Source organism: Vitis vinifera, chromosome 15 (assembly GCF_030704535.1).
Source record: "Vitis vinifera cultivar Pinot Noir 40024 chromosome 15, ASM3070453v1".
NCBI lineage: Eukaryota > Viridiplantae > Streptophyta > Magnoliopsida > Vitales > Vitaceae > Vitis > Vitis vinifera.
Genome location: NC_081819.1, coordinates 16,366,966 through 16,392,616, shown reverse-complemented (window position 1 = coordinate 16,392,616; position 25,651 = coordinate 16,366,966). Strand labels below are relative to the sequence as shown.

At 30.3% G+C, this 25,651-nt stretch overlaps 1 protein-coding gene across 1 annotated transcript; it reads right to left on the bottom strand.

Moving 5' to 3' along the window:
* Positions 1-1,286: 1,286 nt before the first annotated feature.
* LOC100855187 (uncharacterized) lies at positions 1,287-4,202 on the bottom strand. The gene is made up of 5 exons (XM_059743220.1): positions 4,112-4,202; positions 3,355-3,556; positions 2,946-3,002; positions 2,711-2,843; positions 1,287-2,573 (listed from the first exon to the last, which is right to left on the bottom strand). Exons 2-5 carry the CDS (start codon positions 3,393-3,395, stop codon positions 2,502-2,504), a joined length of 303 nt encoding a protein of 100 aa, XP_059599203.1. The 5' UTR covers positions 3,396-3,556; positions 4,112-4,202; the 3' UTR covers positions 1,287-2,501.
* Between the last annotated feature and the right edge of the window lie 21,449 nt (positions 4,203-25,651).

The window sequence follows — 25,651 nt, the reverse complement described above, 5'->3', positions numbered from 1 at the left end:
CTTTCACTCACCTGTTTTTTTTTTTTTTTTTTTTCTTGTTTTTATTTATTTTTCTTCTTTCTTTTTATGATTTTTTACAACACTCATATCCATGGATCGTGACACTCATCTCACCATCTTCCCTCGTGCTCAAATCTCTTCCCACCTCTTTTCCTCCCATTTCAACACCACCACCACCATTTCCCTTCACGAATCATCACCTAGGGATGCTCGTCTTCCCCCACGAATACCATATCTTCCTCTAATCACCACCATTCAAGGGTGCAAATTTGGGTAAGTTTGTCGATTTCCACATTAGTTTTTTTTTTAAAAAAAAAATTGATATTTTTGAGTTTTACTAGACTTGGAAAGGGTACAACTGTTAATCCCAGTCTTCTCTTTATTTTTATTCTTTTTTATTTAATTTATATATTGAATTTATTTTGTTTGCCATTTTTGTATATATTGATGTGTATATCTAATTCACTTTCTTTCGTATTCTTACAATTTCTAATTTTCAAATTGTTGTGTAAATCTAGTGATAAACAAATAATAATGTTTTTGTTTGTAGATTATTTCATTGATTTTATTTTTAAAAAATTTATCTACTTATTTATTTGTTTATTTTATAATAATAATAACAAAACCAAGGTTTTTTTTTTTTTCAGATTTAATCATTTGTAATAATTTTTTTAAGTAAATTGAAATTCATAATTCTAATAAACCAAAATCCCTTTCTAATACATTTTCAATAAATTAAATTTTGTCTTCAAAATAAATAAATAAAAATCAGAGTCATCAAGATAATTTTTTTTAATAGATAAACTCAATTATATAAAAGTAACTTTTTTTAAATAAAAACCCTTTTAATAAAAAACCATTTCAAATAAAAAAAATAAAATCCTAAAATCATGATTTTAATAAATTTAAGTTTTTTATATATATATAAGATTGAAAATAACCTTTTTTTTAGAAAAAAAATAAGTTACAAAGCTTTTCTAAATAAACTTTTTTTTTAGAAAATAAAATAAGTTGCAAAGCTTTTATAAATAAAATTGAAAGTTTTTTTTAAATGAAATGAATTAAGAGATAGATAAAATTTTGTTTTTCAAGGCAAAAATTCTTTTTTAAAATAAAGTTGTAAATAAAAGTCCTTATTTAGTAAAAGTGGTAGAAAATTTATTTAGATAAAGCTGTAGGTTTTTTTTATTATTTTTTACTTCAAGCAATATTCTCATTTCAAATCAAAATGGTAAGAATTCAAATCCAAAATTTTCTTTCTTAAAAAGAAAAAATAAATAAATAAATAAACTTGAAATTATCTTTGCTCTTAAATAATATTGATGATCCCAAATAATATATGAGCATTCAATTGTTCAGCACCAGGAATCTCCCCTTCCTCTAATTCCTCCGCTGGGAAAACTCTACCAAGATCTGCACGATCTATTCTTTCTTCATATTTCACTTCCTTGGAAAAGTCACCTTCCCTATTCAAGAAAATCATCAGGATTAATATCAGAGTATATATACATCAAGCAAGCCTCGATCAAAATCCATGTTTTCACCTGGTTCCTTCTCGTGGGGGTTGGACCGTAGCTTATTAGCTTCTGTTGATTTCACATGCTTAATGAGATCTAGAAACTAAGGATTTGAAGACCACCATGTTCTTCTATTTCCTCTTCCCTGAATTAAATGCCTTTTGGACTTGGGTGATCAATGGCAACAGACCCCTTAAGCTCTGGTTGATGACAGGGGTTTGACACCTTTAATGACATTGATATCATAGCTATGTGAAGGGAGGAAAACATGAATCAGAGGGTACTCCAGAATAACTAAATTCACTAATTATTGGAGCTCTTATATTGAACTCATGGAAAGGTGACCTGCGGCCCTGTAGTAATATGGAAGGATAAGATTTTTTTGTCAGATAGAAATTTTTTTCTTGTTCACAGGGGAAAAAAATGTTTTGATAATTTTTTTTCTTTTTAAATTCTATAAAGCGAGGAAAGTTATATGCAGGGAAATGTTACAGATAGAATATATTTGAGTAGACATCAGGTAATGGCAAGATTTCAGGTGGGAATAGTAGAAAATTCTTTTCATAGGTAACGTGGGTGCAGTAGAATTGAAGGCTAATAGAAATTCAAATAGAACATCAACCAATATCCCAATTCAGTCCCAACCTAGGATGCTTATTTCCCAAATCCGGGGGAAAAAAATGTAAATTCAGGTATTTTGGTATGGACCAGTTGGGTGACCAATTATCTTACCCACCATAAACCATTATTTGAACCAGAGAATCAGAGAGACAAGTATAATTTTTTGGCCGGCAATGCACGGCATGTTGCAAGTTGAGCAAATCCTAGCCTCTCAATTTCAAAGATTTCAGCAGCAGTGCCTAGCACAAATGGACCATCTCCAAAGAGGATGGACAATAAACCATAGAAAAAAAACAGCGATCCAATTAACAAATAGTGCATGGATGATGTGCTATACCTTAGTTGGCATTTTGGCTCATGGCCTCACACTAGCTCAATGCAATCCAACAATAAAGCTGGGTTCAACACAGTTGGATTCCTAAACAAGTTGCCCAGCTCCACAAGGGCCAAGACAATCCATTAAATTATATTTCAATGGAAACACAAGAAACCTTTTAAGGCTTAAAATTAGTGTCTGTGGTGTCTACAATCAACAAGTCAACAACCATGAATCAGCAGGGAAGAGGAAATACCTTAAGATATTTACGAATGAAAAATTTGAGACAGTCCAACTGCTCTGCACAGAACGGCCTGAGCTTATGATTCCATGGCCCAGACTTTAAATGGTTCTCAATTACAGATGAAAGGGTTGAGTTTTCATTTACTCTGTAATAACATTAAATGAATCAATGAAACAATAAAATTTGATAGAGTAGGAAGACTATTATAAAAGCTCTCCTGAAGATAAGAATAGGTAAGAGAGCTCACCTACGGTTGAGTAAAACAATGTCTGTTGAATGAAACTGCCATTCAATCGTCCAAGTACTGCATTTATCTCCGGTAAAAAAGATATGAAAAGGGTAATGCTAGGACTTGGAAAAAAAAAATCTCAATTTATTTATTAAAAAAAACAAAAAAACAAACAAAATAAAGGCCAAAGACCGTTCATTGAGTTCAAAAACTAGTTTGACTACTAATTTTTTAAATAATAGTGATATGAAAACAAAGCTAGAAAATAGAAACTGCATGTAAAACATAAATCATATCAAATTTTACTAACAAACAACCCATAAGTAGACATGTAGTAATCTTCCTTCAAACTAAAAGACAACTACTTATCTCATGAATACATGATTACTTTTTTTTTTTTTTTTGGTAAGGATGAATACATGATTACCTTTGGTTGTATTGAGATTTATTTTTCTCCCTCTTCGACATTCCACCGAGGAGAAATAGGAGTTTCGTCCTGTGACTCTGTGAAGCATTACTAAGGCCTTGAGGATGGGATGGAATCTTAAAATGAGAATGCCCGCCCAAATTAACTCTTGTTCTCTGAGCAGATTCTGCAACCCTCTTCACTTTCTCGAGCAAATTATAATCTATCAAAAAAGAAAATCAAACTGCAAAAAGGGTAAGTGAAATCTGAAGACAACACAACAAACTTCCTTAACAATATTATAATTTACCCATAATTAAAAACTCAAAATCAGAAAATGAGTACCAAAATCTGAAGAAAAAGTGGCAACCTTCTTCACATAAATTAACAATCAACCCATGAAAAAACTTTGAAACCCTAAATTTGTATCGAAACTTTGAAATTTGAAGACAAAACACTCAACTTCCTCAAGCCAATTACAAATCACATAATACCTACACAGAAAGATCTTCAAAGCAGCCATGACTGCGAAGGAATGGACAAACCAGCAAAAGAAAACACTGTAATATGAAGACCAAAGAGCAAAATTCCTCAAGCTAATTACAATACACCATTGCCGAACATCTTCAAAATGGCGAAACATATCCAAATTTCAAGAAAAAAAAAAAGCAGTAAACTTCCTCAATGGTGACCACAATCCACTGATGACAAATCTTTAGAATAGCCAAATGGGTATTGAAATTTGACAACAAAGAACAAAATTGGGAGAAAAAGTTACCAGATAAGAGGAGATTATCGTCAAATTGAGAAAGGGGAACGAACTGGGTCCGCTGCCTCTTGCCCGTACACCCAGTGTGTTGCTTGTGAGCTTCAACGTAATAGGAAAGTCCAAATAAAAATACCCCATTAAAAATACCTTCCAAAATTTATTTAAAATCCATAGAATTTTTTTTTTAACTTTAAATATCAATAAAATTGTTGATTCATAATAATTTCACTTAGAATTCATAACAATATATATATATATATATATATATATATATATATATATATATATATATATATATATATATATATATATGAGGGAAAAATAAAATAAAATACCTATCCTTCCCATTTAATTTTAAGAATTTTTTTTGACTTCAAATGCAAATTACATGTTTTATTCAAAATAATTTCAATTATAATTGTTGGAAACTAGGAGGTTATGATTATGAAGAATTGTTGTTCCTAATTTCCATCCATTATAAGTGTAATTAATATAAATAAACACTATTATTGTTATTTGAAGTATAAAAATAAATCTTAAAATTAAAGCAAATGGAAAATTTGAAGGATACAAAAAATATGATGAATAATAGTGTTTATTCCATGTATTGTTCATATCCTCTCCAATTTCTTAGTTTTTTTACTTTTAATTTTTTTTTTTGTTCATAATTTTCATCAATCTAAATGTAATTAGTATGAATAAATACTATCTTGCTATTTGGAGTGGAGAAAAAAGTATTAAAATAATAAAAAAAATGCAAATTTGGAGATTACGAAAAATGTGAGAATTCTTGGTTTCTTTAAACCTTTTCCAATTTTGAAGTTTTTACTTTTTATTTTTTACTTTCCATCATTTTCATTAATTTTATTGTTATTAGTATGAATAAACATTATTATTATTATTATTTGAAGCAGAGAAAAAAATTCTTAAAATTAAAATAAATGCAAATTGGAAGGGTATGAGTTTTTAATTTTATTTTATTTTCATCAATTTTAAGTATACTTAGTATGAATAAACACTATTATTGCTATTTGAAGTGGAGAAAAAAATTAAATTTAAAAGGTTTAAAAATATAAATTCAAATTTAAATTTATGAAGACTTTTATTTATTTACATAATATTAAATATCTTATTATTATAATAATTAATTGTTAATATTGTGTTCTCTCATTTGATTATATAATATTAACTCTTATTACCATGTATCTTTAATAATAGATTCATAGTAATGTAGAATAATATATATATATATATATATATATATATATATATATATATATATATATATATATATATATATATATATAAGTTTTATTAAAATTCAACTTTTATTTATTTATATAATATTAATATTTATTTAATACAGTTTTATATTAAACAAGTACTAATACTTTGTAATCAATTAAAAATAAAACTTTGGGAAAACCAATGATATGTGTGAACATAAATTTATAATAAAATTATATAAATATAAATGTATTTATTCTCAATAATATATGAATATAGATTCATTATTAATTTATTAATATAGAAAGTTATTGTAAACTCCTTTATTTAAATTTTTCTCTATTAAATTTTTTATAAAATATTTTAAAAAATTATATTATATTACACAAATTATTTTTAATTAGTAATAATAAAAAAGGCAGCTGCCTTCACCTCATTTAATCTCTATTGAGGGATCCAAGACAAATATTGTTCAGAATTGCGATATTTATCATCGACTCGAAGGGTCTCGAGGTATATTAGTCTCAACTTATCGATTGAGTATCAAATTATACATAAAATAAAATAATTAAAATTTTCAAAAAATTATAAAAATGTTGTGTAAATTATAAATAAATATATAATTAAATAAGCTTAAAAAATTAATAAAATAAAAAATTTTCACATTTAACTCAAAGCTATTTATAATAATACTAAGAATTGGGGATTTAGTTCTTAACCTGCCATATAAATACATTTAATTTTTCATTAAATACCATCCCATACCATCCATATCATTTTGGACTCAATCATTTAATTTAATTTAATATGTTACCATCAAATCCTATCTCATACCATGTAAATCCATATAAAATGCATTTTGTTTACTTTACTAATTTTGGCTCCCAATCTCCCACACCTCACACACCAATGTTGTTGTCAAAACCGTGGACAGACGACACCACCTACAATTGCAAATTTGCAACAATGCAAGACCCTGGAGGGAGAGAAATCTGACCGTGAGGGGGTTGTCTGGCCAACGTCGCCGTTGTAAGATTCAGTCCACTTGACGAGTTACCACCGCCGACACCAAAGCTCCACCCTCCAGTAATGCTCGATTTTGAGGAAAATCAAGTGAGTAAATCCTAAATCATGCCCTCATCCTTCGGTGGTTTCTCCTCTTATTTCCAAAAGGGTCAGGGGTTTCTTCTTTGTCTTCTTTGATCTTCTGGGTTAAAAGCTTCAATTTCATAATTATGGGTGTTTGCTTTTGAAAGGGGAATCTTTGTTTTTTAATTTTATTTTTGAAATTTTTTTGATATTTTATTGTGATAGGAAAGAAAGAGGAAATATACGCTAGATCTTTGTTTGGTTTTTGAAATTCTTCTGTTTATTGATCTTCTGTCTTTTTTGTTTAATGGATTGATATACCCTAGATCAGTAGAAATTAAAATGGGTATGACACAAGATTTCCTCAAGGCTGTTTATCAGTATCTCTTGGAGTTTGGAGGAATTTTAAGTGTCTTTGCAAGTATTCCATTAGTAGGTGTGTTAAGGAGGTTGGTTTTTATTTGTTTCACTCAATTGTTGTACCTTCTGCACTTCAATTTCTTGTAACAAAGTGTAATTTTAGCATGATCTGTCTCTTTTATTAGGATTTTTGTAAGTGTTTTTCAATTTTGGTTGGATTTTGGAATGAGATTATGAGATGTTAGAATATTTGGGTTATGAGAAAATGTGGGAAAGAAAAATAGAGAGTGAAGTGCCATATATTGAATTTCTATTGTTTGGCAACATAGAAAATTTAATTTCTAAACATACCTTATCCTTGGTTCTATTTTGTGTAAGAATGGGAAAGATTAGCCGTTGCTATTAGTTTATACTTGCTATTTAGGATATTACGGAGAGGTAGTTGAGAGGCCTTGCTAAACAATGTGCAAAAAATATGTTTTATTAGTTCAATCATAATTCTATTATATAAAACCATATTTGCAATGAACAATGTCATAACCTTGTGGGTATTCAGGCGACGAAGAGAGAAAAAAAAAATGCTCCCATTAGTCAAAATAAAACACTTAGATAACACATTCCAAATTACAAGAATTCGGTAATAACCTTTGATGTGCCAAACCTACTCTAAACTGGGGGTCGCTGCTCCTCTTGTTTTCCTTCCCTATCATTGACATTTTTTTTCTTCTTGAACATGTCAAAGTTATAAAATGTTTTATTCCAACAACACACTATTTTCACTAAGAACATGGTCCATATGACAAAGAGGAACCATCCAAAATATGGTATCAGGATCATGATCAACAAAGTTGCAGCTACCATTCCACTTAAGAACCAAACATGGCTCAAAATAAGGAAATATCTTCCATCATCTTCAACTTGGACAATTCCATTAGTATTAAGGATTTCATAAACCACAATCACCATGAAATATATAAATGTTGCGAACAAGGAAATTCGCATAGCTATATTGTGTTGCGCAAATGGGGAAACATTCTCATATTGGTATTTCGCAAGGACTGCTGAACCCAAAATCGTAAGGAAAGAGATGAAAGTTGATGAAACTCTGTCATAAAAACAATAAATAAATAAGTAGGAAATTCAATTAGATTTATGAAAATAAGATATTAGTAGTAGTAATTAAAAAAATTAGATAAATATGATCAAATCAATCTTTTTATCTAATTTTAGAGAATGTTATATATTATCATCTAAATCAATTATAATTTTAAAATATTAAAGGTACATATGAAATATGAAAAGCAACACTTTGTGTTTTAGTGGATAAAACACCTAATATCCTATATGTATATTTGAAAAGCAAATGATTGAAATGATAACTTAATTTTCTTTTGAAATTTAACCAAAAACTAGAGTTTGAAAAATGGAGTGCTCACAAGTAGAAGAGCATCGAGGGGAAAGTGTGAAATGCCATTATTGAAGCCTTACAGGGAGAGAATTTTAATAGGTTAAGACATATTTTCAAATGAGTATATATCAAAAAATGCCATTATTGAAGCCTTACAGGGAGAGAATTTTAATAGGTTAAGACATATTTTCAAATGAGTATATATCAAAAAATGCCATTATTGAAGCCTTACAAGGAGAGAATTTTAATAGGTTAAAGACATATTTTCAAATGAGTATATATCAAAAAATGCAATTATTGAAGCCTTACAGGGAGAGAATTTTAATAGGTTAAAGACATATTTTCAAATGAGTATATATCAAATGAAGGCACATAGAGAATAAATTTAATTAATGAATACTTATGGTGAAAATTAGTGAAACATAAAAGTTGAAGGAAATGATTTAAAATGAGCGTATTGAATTAAACAAATGGGTTAAGGTAAGAGAATATTGAAAACAAAATGGAGATGAAAAGAGGGAACAAAATGGGAAAAGGGCATGAGGTAAAAGCCGTTAAGCTTTTGATGCAAGAAAATGATGGGGAAGAGAGCAGGAATCATGTGTATGGCATAATTGGGCAACCATAAAATAGCAGGACATGAGAAAAGGCGACATACCTTGGTTGTGTGGCCATGGCAGATACTGTAGATGCTGTTGCTCTTACTTTGAAGCCTGAAGGGAGGGGAGGGAGGGGAATGTGGGAATGTGGGAATGTTTGCTCTTCTTTTAAGCCTGAATGGGGGAGGGGAATGCAGTGTGCAGCTGGGAAGATGGGAGGGGACAGTGTGAAAGAATGTGCAGCTGCTCTTACTTTGAGGTCTATTTATAGGGGATGCCTTTCAAAGGCTCGTGACAACCGATGAGAAGATCTTCGTCTCAATCGTCTCATTGATTGTCTCATTGATTGATAGACCTTTGTCTTGTTAGTTTAGTCAGAGTTTGGTATTGTTGTACTATGCATTTTTTTAAGGATATCAGAGTTTTAATAAATATATATATAATATTTTAGTTTTCAAGCATAAATAATTTTCATTTCTTTTAAAACTAGGGATAACACAATATCAAACACAGAAAAAAAAATATACATTTCAAAAAAGAAAGTTAACTCAAAAATTAAAAAAAAAAAATTGTATTACAATTTAAAAATCCCTATATACAAAAATAAAAATAAAACTCTTTGCTATAGTCTAATAATGTAAATCATTAAATATTGGCTAATAAGTGATTTATTAATATATCTTCTCTTAATTGATGTAAGTTGGGAATATACTTTTCTTTTATTTTAACTGTTTTAATTTTATCATTTAATTTTAGAAATAGAATATAACGATCATGTCCATGATAAAATACAAGATGCACAATAAAAGATTTCACAATTCAAAAGTTTTAAATAGATAAAATTTTGTTATCAAAATTTTACTATCATGTTTGGAAGTTAGAAAATCATAATAAGAAATAATGTTTAACTATTGCAACAACTTTAAAAATTAGTTTCTCTATCATTATTTGTTATCAAAATTTTATTATCAAGTTTTGACGTTAGAAAATCATAATTAGATACAATGTTTAACCATTGCAACAACTTTAAAAATTAGTTTCCCTATCATTTATCAATATTTATCACAAGTTTATAAATTTACCAAAAAAATTTCATCAATTATTAATTTTTTAAAAATATTATGACCATTTCACTTAAAATTATACAACATAGATAATCATTTATCAGTATTTTTTTGTTTTTCTATCGTATGCTAATGAGTGAATAATGGATAGTAATAATACAAAATAATAATAATAATAATAAATATATTTTGTTTTTATTATTTATTTTTTACCACTAGTAAGCAACAACTTGATACCTTTGCATGAAGTTGAGGTTATGGTGATAGTAGTGAATCAAATAACATTTTCCTAGTAGGTGAATTTAGGAAGTCCGTGAATCTAGGACAAAACATATATATATATACCATTTAAAAACCATGAAATGCATTTAAAAAGAAAATGAAAATCCTTATTAGAGTCTAATAATAAAATCATCAACCCATACTACCTATTTATTAAATGATTTATTTAACCTTTAATTAATATAAGTTGGAATGCACTTTCTCTCCATGACTTTAATTTTGTTTTTTCATTTTAGAATAGAAAATAAAGACTTTTAATTAATATAAGTTGTGATATACTTTCTTTTCATATCTTTTTAAGAAATTTAATTTTTTATTTAATTTTAAATATAAATAAATAAAGATATGAGTGATGATAAAATTTACAAAATGATAAAATACAATGTTTTACTATCAAAACAACTTAAAAAATAACTTCTCTCATCGAAATATCATTCATCTAACCATGGTAGAAAAAGTTATTAATAGTTGGCCACACTTGATTCTTAGTTGTCTAATAATATTTTTAAAAACAACTCTCCAATAGTTTTTCTATAACAGGTTTAAAAAATGCTTTTCAATTATTTTTAGGAATAAAATTATTTGAGAACTTAGAATATGAAAACAATTTTCTCATCTTACCCTTTATTAATTTATATGTATTACAAAAGTTTTTTAAAATATTTTACATATTTTTAATTGTTGTTTATAACATTTTAAAAAAAATAACTAAAAACACATAAAATTTATTCTAAAAAATAACTTGTTTTCAAGACAATTTAATATATATATATATTCTGTAAAATGTTTATCAAATTTGTTTTGGACTTAAAAATCTATTTTCTATTTTAAAGAATAAAAAACTCAATAATGGTGTATATATATATATATATATATATATAAATCACATGTATCATAAATTTATTCTTTTCATATTTTTTTTATATTACTTATTTTATAAAATAAAAAATTTTATTTTAAAAATAAATTTAAAATTTAAAAACTAAAAAATTTAACATAATATAAAATAATATTATAAAATTTAACTAAATTTTTTTTTATAAAATAATATTATTATATGTATCATTCAATATATAAAAAAATATTTTTATATATTATATAACATAATATAACATACCTCAAAGAATATTATGTTTATTAAGTATAATATTTTATAAAAAATTATATGGTAAAACATACGTATCTTATCCTATAAACTAAATATAACATTTGGGTTTGACAATACATGATTCATAGACCATGAGATTAATTATGAATATGATGACATTGTTGTAGGGATCACCCCTAAGCGAACACGTGGCAACCTCACAAAGCACTCCTCCATTGGACACGTGGCACGCACCAACCCCCTGTCCGGATGTACACAAGGATCGACACATGGCACATCCAACCCTTCATCCGGACTATCATGGGACTGACACACCTCCCCTGTCCGGATGTCCTATCCAGACTCAGTGGATAACGTCTCAAACAAGAGTCTTGACCGCGTCTTGCGAGCAATCATTATTCATTTTACCAAAAGTATGCTCGACGGGACCTTCCTGGGTCACTTCAAGCAACCTGCCACCACCTGCCCTGTGCTGCCTGCAAAGCGAAAAGACAAGAATGACAGCAAGTCATCCCTCCTACAATCTCTAATAGCCGCCTATAGGATAATGATGGTTCTGCCACCATCTAAGTACCATCATGACAAGTCAAAAAGTCTTCCCACTATTAAAAGGGACAAAGCTCCTGGCATTATAAAAGGCCCTCACACAGTCAAAAAAGGTAAACATTCTTAAAAAGAAGGGCCCAAAAGAGAATATCAAAATGTTAAAAAGCAAAACTAACAAAACCATCGAGGGTGTGTCCGGAACCCCTGTCCGGACATCTTTTGCAAGTTGAAGAAAGGAAGCATCATCTTCGGTTGAGAAGGCGCGTCCATCAGGCAGTTGTAGTGGTCCTGGTAACGCAAGGCCTCAACAATTGTGGAAGGTTAAACTTTTTTAATATTACTTGTTTCTAAATTCCCTTAATAGGTTATGTTTCTTAAAAATTTTGTATTTTGAAAGGTTCGAACATGTCTCATAATCCCTTTTGGTTGATGTCATGGAAAATGATCAACTCTCCCACCAATAGGATAAGAAATTTAAACTATTGAATATAATTCATAATGCATAGGAAGATTAGAGATTCTATGGTTTCAAAATTGATAAGCTTGCTTGTTTAGATTATTGTCTTTAGCTAGCTATCGCACTTTTGGATTTACTTTCAGTGCGCTTAGTTTGTAACTCATCTTTTGTTTTACTTATTTTCAAATTTTTAAGGTTTTGATAGATTTATATATATATATATATATATATATATATATATATATATATATATATATATATAGCCATGGCTTGATTTTGTTGTTATTCTTATTTTTAATCTTTTTTTTCAATGAGAAATTGAGTCTTTTTTGGCAGAATTGTAGGAAGTGGATTGAGCCGGAAATTTGTTTAGGCCAATTTGTGTTTCACCAAATGGCTCAGGCCATTCTTAGCTTGGCCAAGTGGGTCTTTGGAATAGCTCCAATGGCTGAAAATTTAACTCCTAAATTGGGCTTGGTCTCAGTGTGAAATTCTCGTCAAAATGAATTCTTCTTTCCCAAAACTAATTATTTTAGAAATAATTTAATATCTTAAAAAAAAAATTATATTTTGTTCCCTAGAGATTTTTATGTAATGCACATAAAATTTGATTGAATTTGATTACTAAAATCCTAAACAATTGTAATCCTAATAAATTTGATTAAATTGAACTCTAACTACCTTATATTACATAAATTTTAAAACTAAAAAATAATTAATTAATTAACCAAAATATATATATATATATATATATATATATATATATATATATATATATATATATTTTTGAATCATGTCTTCTACTCACTTTCCTTGTGTCATAAGTTGTGCATTTTTTTTCCATTATTGACCCAATTTTTTTTATTAGTATAAAGTTTGCCTCTTAAAACAATTGAAATTTGAAAAAAATGAAATATGATTAAACAATAAAAAGAAAAATAAGTAAACTTAGTAAGTGATAAATTTTGGAAATGATATAATTACTTGGTATAACACAATAACAAATAATATATTCATTTGAATTTTGAACCCCACATTCATATTCTAAGTAAAGAGAAATAATAATAATAATATACTTTAAAACAAGAAAAAAGATTGTTGTTCTTATAACTTTTATAATTTCATCTCATATCATTGGTTCACATGCTTGTATTTTTATTTTTTATTTTTATCTTATTCATACAACTTGAAAATTCACATTGTAAGGAAAAATATATAATCTTGAAATGCAATTGAGGAAATTTAACAAGCTCTTAATGTTAAACAAATACTTTTGTTATTATAATTTTTTATAATAAGGTTTTGCCATCATTTTAAGCTTCAAAGACAAATCAAGGCCTCGAATAAACCACCAGACAAGGTACCCCTATTCTTACGTATGCTAATACGTATCCTTGTCATATGTAGCCCCCATTCTTACTTGGATTTTTAAGTAGGTAAGGTAGTTTAAAAATGTAATTCCTAAACTATCATAATATAAAAAATAATTCTAAATCTATTGTAATTTAAAAAAAAAATGAAAGTATTTATTTTATTTAAAATCATGTTTTGAAGAGATAATTTATTTCTTTAAAAAAAATATTATAACATAAAAACCAATTTTTTAAGATACTATTTCTAAAATTTTTATTAAAAAAAAATATTTTTAAATTTTTAAAAACCATACTTTTAAAATTTATAGTAAAATTGTCATCCCAAAAACCAATATGACTTAAATAGATTTTGTCTTTATGACCAAAATCAAAATTTTGGGACGTATTCACTATTTTCATCTTACAATTCATAAAATTTTCATGAAATTTACATTCTATAAATTTCTTTAGATTCCTCCTAAAAATGATAAAATTTAGATTAGGAATGAATTTATTATAAGTTTTTAAAATATTCTGAGGAAGATGGTGGCTTGAAAGCTGTTGAGAAAAATATCCCCACATAGTGGCAAAGAAAATAATACTGATAATAATAAAGGCAGCCCTGTGGGCCTCATTTCGAAGATGAGGGAACCGAAGAGAAGCTGAGCTAGAAGAGACTCAAGAGCGTGGTCAACGCCCTGTCCTAGTGCCGATCTCGATCTTTCTCTTCAGATCTCGCCGGCGGCGATCTCTCATGATCTCTGGTCAGTCAATCTCATTATTTGTAGGGTTTTCGAAATTGGGCAACAGTATGTTGAGTTTTTTGGTTTTGATTGCTGAAGAAATTGGGGATCTTTATTTGGTTGTCGTTAAAGTTTAGAAAAGAAAGAGAAAACAAATTTCTTTGGAATATTGCAATGGTTTTTCAGGAGTTTTTAGGCTGATGATGCGATTTTTAGTGGCTCCAAATATCTGCAGCTTGGTTATTAATTTGGAGACACATTTCTTGTGTTGCTGCTGCAATGGAATCTTCTGAGCATACAGGGGTTAGTGTTCATGTGCAATCTGTCTTACCTTCATTTTATTTAGTATAAAGTTTAAATCTTTGAGACAGACAGTTTCTATTCGGGGGAGAGAAGAGTGGTTGTTGAGTATGAAGTTTAATTTTTGTATGTTAATAATAACAACATTTGAATTAATTGCTTGTATGAGAGGAGAAAGATGCAAGTGATAAATAGAGACTCCAAATATCTAATGGGAAGTTTTTGAGTTAATGATGAGCTGAGCTGATTTCTTAAAATCTTTCTGCTCAGTGAGCTTCGTTTATTTACTGATCATCTGTTTTTTTTAATGGATTTATATACGCTAGATCAGTAGAAATTAAATGGGTATTACACAAGATTTCCTCAAGCTGTCGATCAGTATCTCTTGGAGTTTTGAGGAGGTTGGTTTTTATTTGTTTCATTTAATTGGAGTACATTCAGCACTTCAATTTGTTGTAAGAAAGCGTCTCTTTTACTAGGATTGTTGCAAGCATTTTTCAATTTTGGTTGGATCTTGGGATGAGAGGTTAACATATTTTTGTTATGAGAAAATGCGGGGAAGAATAGTAGATAGCGAAATGCTATATGTGGGATTTTCTATTGTTTGGGAACATAGAAAATGCAACTTCTAAAAACACCTTTTCCTGGGTTCTGTTTTGTGTAAGAATGGGAAAGATTAGCAGTTGCGGTTAGTTTGTGCTTCCCATGTTCAAGGGATATTAGTATATTACGGAGAGGTGGCTGGGAGGCCTATCTAAACAATATATAAAAAATATGTTTTATTAGTTCATTCATAATTCTATTATATAAAACCATGTTGGCAATGAAACATGTCGGGATTTGATCTTTAAATATGGATATAGCACCATTAGTGGAAATAACTTAGTACAAAAAAACATTTGAGGGTAACACTTTAAATATAGAAGCCAATTATTTCTAAGATAGTACAAAAGACAAATTGCTTAATCTTCCTTTGGCGATGGCCTACAGGGGTACAAGGGTAACTGCTCCTCCACCATTAGTGGAAATAACTTATTACAAAAAAATAAAAAACATTTAGGGTAACACTTCAAATATAGAAGCAAATCATTTCTGAAAAAGATAGTACAAAAGACAAATTGCTTAATCTTCCTTTGGTAATGGCCTACAGGATAGCTACTCCTCTTGTCCTCTGTGCCTCCATCGCTGGTGTTATTTTGAGTCCTGAACATATCCAAGTGATAAATGGGCCTAATAGCCTCCGTCCCAAGCTTTTTACCAACAATAATTGTTCCAACATAAATGGAAATAACAACAACAAAAGAATATATATAATCACTTTATGTTTCTCAAATAGGTTGTTGCCTTGAGATTTCACTTCGAGGAGGAAACCCAATATTGAAAGGAAGGGTTAAATATCTCGGACCGCAATGGAGGAACTCAATCCTTGATCTCGCCCTATGAAGGAACTCATTCCTTGATCTTGCCCTATGGAGGAACTTATTCCTTGCTCTTGCTCACCATGATGCCAAGAAAATGAAATTATTCTGAGTGTTTAATTAACAAGTTAATAATGAAATTCAGTAATAAAAGAAGAAAATATACAAAGCCTTCTCGATGATGAAATTAGTGAATACCTATACTTTTGGAGTGAGCGTATGATGGTGAAATTAGTGAAGTATAGAAGTTAAAGTAAATGATTTAAAACGAGAGTGTACTAAATTAAACAAATGGTTTGAGTGAGTTAAGAGAATATTATTAAAAGCAAAATGGAGATGAATAGAGGACCAAAATGGAAAAAAGACACGAGGCAAAAGACGTTGAGGGGCATGAATCATGTGTATGCATGATTGGACAACTATAAAATAAGAAAATGAGTCATACCTTGCTTCTCGCGCCATGAAGAGGAAGGTAGAGGAGATGAAGGATTAATATATGAAGCCAAAAGAAGAGCAAAGTGATGGAAGACAGAGAAGAGGAGCGGAGTGATGGAAGGGAAAGGAGATGAAGGATTAATATATGAACCCAAAACAAGAGGAGAATAATTAATGCATGTCAAAATCGAGGAGATGATCGGCATTATGTTGAATGTCATAATCCAAGGCACTAGTCAATCTAACGCAGCCTGCTACTGTCATAATCTAAGGATTAAATAGTATGTTTAATAGTATTGGCTTTACTTCATTTTTTTTTTAAGAAAATCAAAGTTTTATTAAATATATATATAATATTTTTAGTTTTGAAAAGATATGGGATAAATAATTTTTATTTCTTTTGAATTACTGAGATAACAAAATATCACTGACCAAAAACAACTACATATATATAGAAAAAAAAAAAACAGCTTACTAAAAAAAATTCATACTACAATTTAAAAACTCTTATACAAAAAAATTTCTACACTACGGTGAAATGTATTTAAAAAAAAAATGAAAATCTCTGCTACACTCTAACAACACAAATCATTAACACATAATACTAATTTATACATTATTTATTTTATCATTAATCATTTTTATTCTTCATTTGCTTAATATATCTCCTCTTAATTTATGTAAGTTGAGATATACTTCTCTTTTATTTTTAACATCTTTAATTTTGTCATTTAATTTTACTAATTGAAAATAAGGATACATTCATAATAAAATTGAAAAAAAAAATGTAAATATCTCCAAGAAAAGATTTCATAGTTAAAACGTTTTCGATAAATAAAAATTTATTATTAAATTTTATTATTAAGTTTTAAAGTTGGAAAACAATAATAAGTTTTAAATTTTATATATGAGAAAAAAATTAAGAAGAAAAATATAAGAGTCATTTAACAATACAATTCTCAAATAGTCCTTTTATAAGAAGAAAAATAGTCCAATTAATAAACTTTGAAATGAATGGATTTCAATTAAGGAAATTTGGTATAAAAAAGAAATTTTTTCCTTTATATGGTGGTACAAGAGATGGGATGGAAAAGAAATAATTTTTCTTTCTTATTTTAACCACAATTCAACCATAATAGTAAATCATGATCCTAAATGACTCAAAATTATAAGAATAATAAATTAATTTTACAAAACTAAAGGATGTAATACTTGTAAATTCCTATTAAAATTTCGGGGAAAGAAAATTTTCTGTTTGATCATTTTTTTGAAAACATTCTAATTAATCATAATAATAATAATAATCCATGAAATAAATAATATACATTTTTTTGGTACACGAGAATAGAGAGTGGGAATAGACATCTCATTCCTTTTCTCCCTTATTCCTATGTTTGGATAAATGTTAAGAAGGCGGAAATGAAATAAAAAATTATTCCTGCAGAAATCAAATCCAATTTATGAGTCGGATTTACATTCATTAAGGGGGTATTTGGTACACGGGAATAAGGAGTGGGAATAGACATCTCATTCCTTTTCTCCCTTATTCCTATGTTTGGATAAATGTTAAGAAGGCAGAAATGAAATAAAAAATTATTCCGGCAGAAATCAAATCCAACTTATGAGTCGAATTTGCATTCATTAAAAGTATGTGGTATTCTGATTCATTAAACCTATTTGATAATATAAAATAACATAAATTACTATTTTACCCTCTTATCTTGTTCTTCAAACCCGATGTTTATCTTCTTTGTAAAGGTAGAGATCCATTCATCATCCACTTCTTATGTTCTTTGCAAAGCTAGAGACCCACTCATCATCCAATTCTCTACAACAAGTGATTCTTCCAAATTGAATCAATTAAACCTTCCACTATATTTAAAAAAAAAAATCAATTTCTAATTTATAGGGTTTTGGATGTTCATTTTGATTGTTGGATTTAGGATTCATCATTGTTTGCTGCAATTAGGTTCTGAAAACTCTCTTCTACATCTTCGATCAGGTTTACCTTATTTTCTCTTTTTTCTTCTACTTCTTTATATGTGTTTCTTCTTCTCTATAAATCGATTAATTTTTTTTTATTAATTTATGTTTGTAATCTTTGATGTTTCTTTATCTTGTATTAATGGAAACTGGAGAGAAAAATTGAAATGGTTGGAAAAAGATTTTTCGATTTCACGTGTTTACAATATTGAAAATTTTTAATGGTTAGGAAAAAAATAAAAAGAAAAAAACAAACAAAAACAAAACTTTTGGTTTTTTTTCCCTTTTGTTTATTATTATCGGCGTCTTCCTTTCCTAGTTAAAGCTATGGATTCTGTCGTCGCAGATAATCTGCTGCGTTTTCGGCTCTTTTTGGAACTTTAGCATGGGCCACAGTCAAGATCTCTTCATTTATGGATTCTATAGCTTTTTTTGCATGACCAATTATTTAAAATTTTGATAAAAAAAAACGAATATTTAAAATTTTTTAAGGTTATGGATTTTATCGGATATGATACTTGTTGAAAATTAGAATAAATTTGAGTACTTTTATTTCCTTTTTTGAAAATAGGAAAAACATTTGTTAGCTTTGAGAATTTAAATATTATAATAAATATATTTTTTTTTAAATATAATTTTATAACTACTTAAGCATGACAAATTATTCAAATTTTTAATAAAAATAATAATTGAATATTTGTGCATTAGGGTTATACGATTTTTTATGGTTAATTTTTTATTTATTGAGTATATATATATTTTTTAGTCTTATTATTTAACAACAAAAAACCTCTCAAATTTTATTTTTTTAAAATAAAAGTAAAAATAAAAAAATATTTTAAATTATATGTAAGGATATTATTGTAAATTTATTTCTTTTTCATTTCCATTCCTATCATTATCAAACTTTGGAATGGAAACAAATAATCATTCCAATCTTGTATTTCTAAGTTCATCCAAATGTTAGAAATGGAATCATCAAATTCATTCCATTCCACTAAGAAATAGGAAAGGAAACAAAATATTATTTTCATTCCCTATTCCGACGTACCAAACACCCCCTAAGAGTAATGGTAAAAAATAATGATATTCTAACTCAATTATTTTATTACTAGCACCGTTTTTTGTTTTGCCATGGTTCTTGATTCTCTAGCTGTGTCTTATTGTGATGGAAGTCAAAAGAAATAACTAAGGGTCTCCAAAAAGCTCGCGGCCCGCGTCCCGGCTGGCTAAAGCCCGACCCCAGCCCATTTCTGGATGGGCCGGGCCATGGGCCCCAAATTAGGCCCGCGGGGGCCCGCCACTTTAAAAAATATATATATATATATAATATTCAAGAAATAGAAAATGTTACATTAATAAAAATATTCATTGTTAACTATTTTATTCATTGAATGTATACATTACATTTGAAAATGTGGGAAAAGTTTACATTACTACAAAATAAATACATCCCAACTAGGTTGGCACCTACTTATTTGTCAATCATTTGTATTTTTCAACCATAAAAATAAAAATAAAAATATGGCATGCATTTAGTAAAATATTTTAATCATTATCTCTTGACGGTGATGGTGAACTAGTGAAATTGAAAGGTTGTTCTGCTCTTATTATATAACCAATCATTTCTTCACGATAATAAGATTCATCATAAGAAAATGTTTTTAAATTTCCACTTTCATTTTTACCTAATTGCATATAATTTCTAATATCTACATTATTTTTAGTTTTACAATTTTCATGATGCCTTTTTAAATGACTTGTACCTGCATTTAAGCCACCACTAAGAAGTTTGTTAAAAATTTTACATTTTGCTTTTATTTCTTTTTTATTATTTTCTAAATTTATTCCTATTCTATCAAAAAAATTCCACATATTTGAAGTAAATTTTTTGCTATCACATGCATTAGATGAAGAACAAAAACCACTTGCCATAATTATAATTATTGATAAAATATTATGCTAAAAATAATAAATGTAAAATTAAAATGTAACAAATAAATAAAAGAAAAGGTGAAGTATGTTACTAAATTGGAGAACCGAAGCAGAAATTCCTTCAAATTTGAACTCTTTGGACCACCAATGCTTGTTTTTCACCATCAATAATATTGAATAATTTGAGACAAAATGCAATAATCGGAAATATTGTGAAATTGGAGAAAGCTTAAGAGTTGAGAGAATAGGAAAAAAAATGAGGGTATTTAATATTTATAGGGATTTAAATATTAGGATTTAATTTTTTTTTTTTTTTAAATTTCAAGACCGTTCAATGGTCATATATTTGAAATTGAATTATGAGTGGCATGTTCAACGGTCATGTGACCGTTGAACAGCCAACTCACTTTTATTTTTTTTTTCAAAAATCATACAACATTTCTAATATATATATAATTAATGCAAAATAATTATACAAAAGATGGTTAGCTCGGTTGGTGGCTAGCTTCCTTATGGTTCCATAAGGGAAGGGGTTCGAAATTAAAAATTATTTTAATTTTTACCCAAGCTCGCCAGCCCGGCCCGCCAAGCTCGCCAAGCCCGCCCAGCTTGAGGGCCATCGGGCCGGGCCACGAGCCTTAAATATATCAAGGGCCCGACCCGACTCGTTAACCAGTCAACAGGCTTAGTGGCTCGCCTCGGGCTGGGCCATGGGCCTTACTCCTCCAGTCTGGGCAGCCCGGCCCGGCCCATTGGAGACCCTTAGAAATAACAGTAGAGATCCCAAGACAAACATCATATATTTTTGGACTTTAACGTCCTTTCTGACATAAAGAGGTTTGAGATACCACCATAACATCTTATAAAATGGTAGTGAGATGTTTTATTCAATTTTTTTTTCTATATTCTTTTTACCTCAAACATATTAATGTTAAACGAAGAAATATGTCACATTTATCACAACTTTATTATTTTTATAACTTTTTCTTACTTATTTTATAAAATAAAAAAAATTAAATTTATTTATATGTAAAAATTTTGGATAATGTATACAAATTATTTGTATATATTAAATAACATAATATAACATATCCTAAAGTCTATTTTATTAAAAATAATATTGTAAAATATACATATCCTCTCCCACTAATCAAATATAACATTTGGGTTTGAGAAGGAGTTTGATTTTTATGCCATAGTGGAAAGTGAAACTTTTTTAATATTAATTATTTCTAAATTCTCTTAAGAGGTTATGTTTCTTAAAATTATTCTGTTGTTATTCTTATTTTACATTATTTGGGTATTTTTTGGCAGAATTGTAGGAAGTGGATTAAGTGGGGAAATTTATTTGGGCTAGTTTGTATTTCACTACTGACACGCTAGGTGATGCAGCTAAGTGGGCCTATATTCGAAAGGTAGATATGTTAGCGGACCATGCAGACCTGGGCCATCATTAGTTTGGCCTAGTGGCTTGGTAATGGCTCAAATTGGGCTGAAAATTTAATTCTTAAACTGAGTATGGCCTCATTGTGAAATTCAACTCAAAATCAATTCTACATTCTCAAACTAATTATTTTAGAAATAATTATCTTCAAAAAACGATTTCCTTAAACATCACTGCCTATCACACTAAAAAAATGAAAATATATGAAAATTTTTAATAAATTAAAAAATAAAATATTTTATTTTCCTCCATTTTTCTTAATAAAATTTAAAAATTTTAAATTAAAATATTTGAAAATTTTGAAATAATTTAAAATTTTAAAAAGTTATTTTCCTTTAATTTTTTCTAAATAAAAGATGATTAACCATTACTTATTATATTATTTTTAAATAAATATTAAAAATAGAAACAGAGTAAAGAGCTTACTTTATGTATACGGAAGTTCTTTTTTTTTTTTTTCAAATTACATTATTTCTTTATTATTTATAATTAATAAATAAAAAAATTTATTATACGAATTTGTCTTGAAAATCAATTTATATAAATGTAGATATCGCATTTCTCGATGTGTTCCCACTCGACGGTGAAACTCTTTTTTTTTTTTTTTTTTTTTGATGAAAATTTGTGTAGACCCCCATTTGGGGTACCTTTTTTTCTCATTTTTTGCAGCTCACTTGCCAGCTGGTGGGCTCTTTGAAAGCCAAGTGTTGCCTCCTGGTTGATTGCTGTGGAATCAGCTTAGTGGAGTTGATGGACGAATGAGAAAGCGACACCAGGTTGGAGGATATGCAGAGGATTCAGAGTCTGTTATGGGAGGAGCGTCTCCTGCAGGAGAGGTGGTGCTTTTCGGGGGGGGGGGGGGGGGGGGGGCGGGGGGCGCTTTTGGCAGAGGAGGGGAGATATTTTTGAGGGGATTGCTTAGCTTGAGAAAGAAGGAAACGAGATGAGGGAAGAGGGGAGCAGGGCACTTGAGAGAGGGGCAGACTGGTTTTTTTTCTGAGGGAGGTTCAGTTTGGAGCAGGACACTTGAGCGAGAGGGAAAAGGAGAGTTTCAGAGAGAGAGAGTTGCAGGCAGCTTGAAGGAGAAGAAGGTATAGGCATGACTGCCACTAATCTTTTGTTTTGCTTCGTGGGTAAATAGCCTCTTTCTCTTTTCTCAATATTTTCTGTGGATCGCTTGACTTGTGTTTAGCTTTTATGGGTTTATTTGTTGCTATCTCGTCTATTTTCTTTGGAATAATTTGAGGGTAACATAGCTCTGTTTCATCTTTACTATACATCATGTGGGAGTTTGGTTTTGCCTTCATTTCCATGGGATGCATTATACTTCACTCACCCTCATCAAGGCCTGTTGATAAAAAAATATGGAACGTGGCTTGTATGAGTTCCTTTTTTGTTTCTACCATTTGTGCTCTGTTTTAGCCATCTTCCCCTGTTTCTGATACTTGTCCGGGGTGAGCATCTGTTTTCTCACCTCTGTCCGAGCAAGAGATGCCATTGAGTATGAGAAGAATGGATATGCAGAGAATTACCAGCATGGTCAGCTGATGGAGAATAACTTGATCTCAATGGCTAGGGAGTTGGAAAAACTTCGTGCAGAGCTTGCTAATGCTGATAAAGGAGCAAGTGCTGCTGCTCCTGGTGGGAATCCAGGTTATAGTGGAAATTATGGCAACCCCTGAAGCTGGATATGCAGCAAATCCTTATCTTACAAACTATGGCATGAATCCAATACCGGCAAGCGCAGAAAGTTTTCCTCAATACGGACCTGGACCTGGTTCCTGGGGTGCGTACAATAAACAGCAGCTCTCCTAGTCTTGGTGATGGTTATGTGGCATTGTTTGTTCGGATGCTTGGGCTAGATAATGATCCTCTTGATAGGGAATTGGCAGTAGTAGCATTATGGAAATATTTACTTGGGGGAAAGCAATATATTGATGCCATAATGCAATTCTGAGGCTGCTTAAATCTCACAGTAAATCTCCTTAAATTAGACTCCAGTTCTACTTGTGAAGCAGCTGCAGGCCTTCTACGAGGAATTGCTTCAATTAATCTATACAGAGTTAGTAGCAGAAAGTGAGGCAATAGAAGAGATAACTGGTTTGTTGAGGCATTCTTCCTTGACATCTGAGTAATCAGGTCCCTGGAGGATGAAGATATTAAAGGGAAGGAGGCAGCTGGAGGGGTTTTGGCAAATTTGGCATTAAGCACATCTCTTCACAGCACCATTTGGAACAGCTTTGATAAAGCTGGTTTGTCTGGCAACCTTTCTAAACGAACATCTCTCAAAACCATAAGTTCCAGGCTGTTGGACTTGGATGGGCTACGAATTGGGCTCAAAGTTGGGGGCTCAGTGGAGAATGGGGGTGTGCTGGAGTACCTTTTTGGGCAAGGATTAAGAAGATATTCATGGATTGGGATGCTTGCACCAAGAAAGGAGGTTCGGGACCGAGAATAGCTATGAAAAAGAAACTGGTTATTAGAGGGAAATGAAATAAACATGCTAAGATAATTGAGTATACTCCTCTAAAATGGTTGAGGAATGTGTTTCCACCTACGGGAGGGAATTCCCAGAAAATGAAGGCAATTCGAGTAAGAAGAATGAAGCCCTGAATACAAGGCATATCTGAAACAATTCTCCACTGAAAATTGAAGGCGCATATTGCAAAGCTTTAAAAGAAAAGGGAGTAAACTTCATGCAGATGCTGGGAATTATTTCTTCAACCTGTTGTCCTCCATCAAATATTCGAAAATCCCACCTCCGGTTTTGAGGAGTAGGCAAGGTAGAAAGCTGAAGATGAAATTGAGCAAGGAACAGATGCGGATAGTTGTGATTGATTGGCATGATTTTGTTATGAGAACAGCAGTACCTGTAGATGTGAGAGGGGGAAGCCCAAAAAGCCCTCAGACAAACCACTGGAAGCGTACCGATGGGGCGTGCAAGTACACTAGCAGCTACAGATGCTGCTACCCCTACCTTGAGGCGCATAGAGCAGCTTTAGCTGCTGCCACGCCTATTACTTACCATTCCAGGGAACTCTTACTCGTTATCCATGAACACCTACAAGCATCTGGTTCGAGCACAACTACTGCTCAATTGCTTAAAGAGGCTCAGTTGACACCTTTGCCATCCTTGGCAGCCTCCTCATCTCTCGTGCATCAAGCCTCTTCCCAAGAAACTCCATCTATGCAACTTCAGTGGCCATCTGGTCGCATTGCCGGTGGATTTCTCTCCAATAAATGGAAACCGAACACAAAGGATGAAGATTCATGCTTGAAGTTTGATTCACCTGTGTCTTCCTCGAAGAAGAAGCCACTGGTTTTCTCAGCTACTTTCAGTTTTCAATTCAGAAATCAGCCTCAGTCACATGATGCCCAAACGCCAGCAATCAGCAAAGTTTTCAGTACTTCGAAAAGGTCTTCAGTACCTGCAAATGTACCAGAAACTCCATCAATGACTGCCTCAAAACCAAATTTGGATGCTGAGTCCCGATATAAGACTCCAATAATATGGACACGTGAGTTTGGAAATGTGCATGGTGGAATTCATGGAAACAGGAGGGATCGTCAATTCATTTACAGCAGATTCAGGCCCTGGAGCATTTGCCGTGATGATGGTAATGGTCTTTTGACATCTCTTGCTTTTCTAGGGGATTCTACACAGATTGCGGCTGGAAGTCATTCTGGATAGCTTAAAACTTTTTACTGCAACAGCAGCACTATGCTAGAGAGTTTCGCGGGCTATCAGTATCCTTTGACACTAGTCCAGTCATATCTTTCTTGTGACACCTAGCTGGTC

Bases quoted from the DNA above. Each gene is read 5' to 3' on its own strand.
- LOC100855187 (XM_059743220.1), bottom strand. From the start codon at position 3,395: ATGTCGAAGAGGGAGAAAAATAAATCTCAATACAACCAAAG. The intron at 3,003-3,354 runs GTAATCATGTAT...AGATAAATGCAG, and splicing joins AAATCTCAATACAACCAAAG to TACTTGGACGATTGAATGGC. The intron at 2,844-2,945 runs GTGAGCTCTCTT...ATGTTATTACAG, and splicing joins ATTGTTTTACTCAACCGTAG to AGTAAATGAAAACTCAACCC.